Source organism: Epinephelus moara, chromosome 11 (genome assembly GCF_006386435.1).
Source record: "Epinephelus moara isolate mb chromosome 11, YSFRI_EMoa_1.0, whole genome shotgun sequence".
In the NCBI taxonomy this organism is placed as follows: Eukaryota; Metazoa; Chordata; class Actinopteri; order Perciformes; family Serranidae; genus Epinephelus; species Epinephelus moara.
Window position 1 is genome coordinate 26479417 of NC_065516.1, and position 3794 is coordinate 26483210.

Here is a 3794-nt window from a genome sequence, read left to right on the forward strand (position 1 = left end):
GTGAAAGCCTGGAAAAGCATCACAAAAGAAGAATGCAAAAGTTTGGTGATGTCAATGGGTCACAGGCTTGATGCAGTTATTGAAAGCAAAGGATTTGCAACTAAATATTAAGTCCCATTCACTTTAATCTATTTTAAGTTTATATGTTCCAATACTTTTGCTCACCTAAAAATTTTGTGTTCCATTACAAATAATGTTATCTTCTAAGTTGTGTATCAGATCCAGATGTAAATACCTGGAAATAAAAGCTGAAATGTTGATCTCTTGTCTCATATTCATCTTTTGATGTCAAACCCAAATGTTTTCAGTCTACAACAAAAGTAAACAAATTGGACTCACTGTTCCAATACTTTTGGAGGGCACTGTATGTACTTTGTTCCCTTTTTGTTGTGTGACTTGCAGAGTAAATCCCTATAATTCTGTCGCCTCCCCTTCCTACTGTTCCATACTCAGTAAATCCATTGTTTAATGGTCCCCCAGCAAGAAGCATATCCTGTGATAACACTCTCTTTGTTGGGAGGTAATTGGATTGAACCGCATGAGGGTGAAGAGTGAAGTATTGGTGGGGGGATTGAGGAGTTTTCTTCCTCTGTTATGAGGCAGCAGTTAGTCAAGTGTGAGACACTTCTCAGCTCTCTGACAGCCCTTTAAAACTATATGTTTACCATTCATGCTTTCATGTCACAGGATCCGTCCCAGCTGTATGCTGTTGTAGAGTTGTGTGTGTGAGAGAGTGAATAATGTCTCTTAAAGTGTACTTTGTCCTCCCCCTCTCCTTCAGCCATGTTCGACAGGGAAAATAAAGGTGGGGTGAACTTCAACGAGTTCGCCGGAGTGTGGAAGTACATCACAGACTGGCAGAACATCTTCCGGACCTACGACAGGGACAACTCTGGTTTCATTGATAAGAACGAGCTCAAACAGGCGCTGACTGGATTCGGTGAGCAGCAGCAGCAAAGTATGCTTGTGTATTTATGTTTGATGAATGTGGTGGAGGGCTCCATAGCTGTCACTAGGAATTCTGTGGGTCACGAGGTCAGATTTTGTCTTTTCAGTTGCTCTTTGTGTGTTTGGATAGACCAGCATAGTAGTTTGGAATTCAATCCTTAATTTATCATCACCGCTCATGTATTGTAGTAAATACTTGTCAGGTTTTACTTCACAGACATGCAGTTCCAGCTCGCCATTTACAATGCAGAACAAACAACAGGGGACAAATCCAAATTCATTATTTAGCGCAAGAAGCTTTCATCTTCCAGTCAAAGCTAACACGATTCCACAGAAATGTAATTTAGCACATAAAATAAATAAATAAAACTGCTCAGTCTGTGTTTGACTTTGAAGGATTTCTCTTTGCCTTTGAGATCCTGTGTTCAGTGTTTGTACTGTCTAAAAGTGTCTGCGGCTAAATCCCTCAGGGGTTTTGTTTAAGTTCTGTAAATGCCACAAGAGCCATAATCAATACGCTGTTGAAATTGTCGGCAACAATATATTTCAGTTAAAGCTGAAGTAACTGCTCAGTGAAAAGTATGTATCATACTGACAGTGGCGAATGTATGCTTCATCACATGGCTAGATCTTTCGTTGTCCCCTCTCAGATCGAGGACTTTAGGTTGTTCCAAAGTCATGTTTGTTTGTTTTAAAGTTCAAGTCCATGTCTGGTCACATTGTGAATGTCTTGTTTGCTGTTGTGTGCAGGCTATCGTCTATCAGATCAGTTCTACTGCACGCTGATAGAGAAGTTCGACCGTCAGAGGAAGGGACAGGTTGCCTTTGATGACTTCATCCAGTGCTGTATTGTACTACAGGTAACAGATTCAAAGTGAAATACAATAAACTGAATGTAACATGATTCTCTGTTGTTTCCCACACGTGTCAGTGTCGTCAGTAGTTTATAGATGCATATTGATTTTGAATGCTTGCAGCAGTTCCAATAGTCATTTTCTGCAGTATCAATACACCTGTGTCAGCTGCTCTTTCTCAGTCTCCCTTCTTGTTAATGTTTACTGCAGTCATTCTGCTTTTCTCTGCTACTTTCATGTTATAGCCTTAGCCTTCATATTTTTTTTTATTTAAAAAATGAATGTCAGTTTTCCCTTGGTTTTGAAAATGGTATCAAATTTTAGTGAGGTAGTCCAGGTTTGTGACAACACTAACACGTATGCAAATGCATGAGTGTAGGACGTTCTTTGGTTTATTACTTGCATTATGAGGCTGCTCGTGTATTCATAGGATTCAAAGGGGAGCTTTACTTATGCAGATTTAAGAAAAGCATTACAGCCCTTCCTTTTAGATTATTAATCTCCCATTGAAGTTCCATTTGAGCCCATATGTTTCGTTTCAGTCATTTCATATACATACAGTTGTAATGGAAGCTGCCATGCGTAACTATAACCTTACACTAGTATAGCAACTGAAGCAGGAGTGTGGTAAAATAAGAGTAGCTTTTGAAGTGAATCACTCAGGGTTTCACAATAGCTCTCAAGGTGTCAACCATCCACTTTGTTAAACACTTTTTTTCAGACCTAGATTTAAATGAATGACCTTGTGTTGAGATATTAATGATAAAGAATTCCATCACTTATATTACTCAGTGACCCGGTGTTGAATGTCTGTTACTATGGTAGTAAATGATGAAATGTGATAATGATAATCATGAAAATTGTGATTGACAGTGTTGAACTTTGGAGCAATGAGAATGAGAAGTTAAATCACTTTTTCCCCTCCTTTCCACAGAGGTTGACTGATGTCTTCAGGCGGTACGACACAGACCAGGATGGCTGGATCCAGGTTTCATATGAACAGTATCTATCCATGGTCTTCAATATAGTATAACGCACACGGATCAGCACAAAAGAGCACAACTGGACACAACTGTGCCAAAGCTACCGGCACCTCCCGGATGTCTGCCATGGTGGACACTACAAGATTTTTTTAAACCTAACTTTTCACCCTGGTTGGGCTGTTTCACACAAATTTATAAAATGAATACAAGAGGAACCTTGAAATACCCTCCACATGACAGTATTTGTCTTGAGGTACAACGACAATGCTTCACGTATTTGAAAAAAAAAAAAAAATCTTGTAGTGTTTTGTTTCATGACAAATCTGAACTACATCTGTGTTGGGGTTGGGTAATGTTATGGACACATCCTGTCTTTCTGTCTGTCATTCTAACTGTCTGTTATTGTCAACAAACTTTTTAATGTCTTAACTTTAATTGATACAATTAAAAAAAGAACTCTGTTGAGAGTGAAAATGATGCATTGTAAATATGGTTCAAGATGCATTGCATGCTTTTCAGGGAAATTTAGCCCCACGTTGAAGCATGCTTTCCCTTTCTAACTGTCTCTTCCTCAGCCCTGTTTTGCTCAAAGCCATGTTTACAAAACCGGTGAAAGCAGGTGATGTTCTGCTTCGAGATTCACTGACATGCCAGCTTACATGCCATATTTGTACAAACTTATTTTTAACTGCAAAATCTTCAAATGTTAAATCATATCATTTTTGGTAGAGGGTAAGCATAATGCCTTTTAGTATGGCTTATTTTTTGTGCATGATGCCTTAAAATGTGTAAAAAGAACACACGAGAGAGAAATCTTTTATTAAAAAATGGAAATCTGATGTGGAGTTTGCTTTCATCATTTATACAGAGGTACGTTGCATTGCAGAGGAAACAGTGACCTGCTAAGTGGCTTAATGTCGCCATCTGCTGTACGTTGGTGGTTTCTACCACCGCAATGCACCAATATGACTTCAGAACCTTGTGCAGTGTCCTTGTTTCTCTGGGGAAG

The 3794-nt window shown here is 39.0% G+C and overlaps 1 protein-coding gene across 2 annotated transcripts in view; it reads left to right on the forward strand.

The window, feature by feature from the left end:
• The window catches only part of pdcd6 (programmed cell death 6), a 24191-nt gene extending 20567 nt beyond the window's left edge, over positions 1–3624 (forward strand). The window contains exons 4-6 of one of the 2 annotated variants that reach the window (XM_050057159.1): positions 782–958; positions 1699–1808; positions 2737–3624. In XM_050057159.1, the coding sequence (XP_049913116.1) occupies positions 782–958; positions 1699–1808; positions 2737–2835 (386 nt within the window). In that variant the 3' untranslated portion in view covers positions 2836–3624. The remainder of the gene's footprint in view (positions 1–781; positions 959–1698; positions 1809–2736) is intronic. The other variant, XM_050057160.1, reaches the window with a different exon arrangement.
• The last annotated feature ends 170 nt before the right edge of the window (positions 3625–3794 follow it).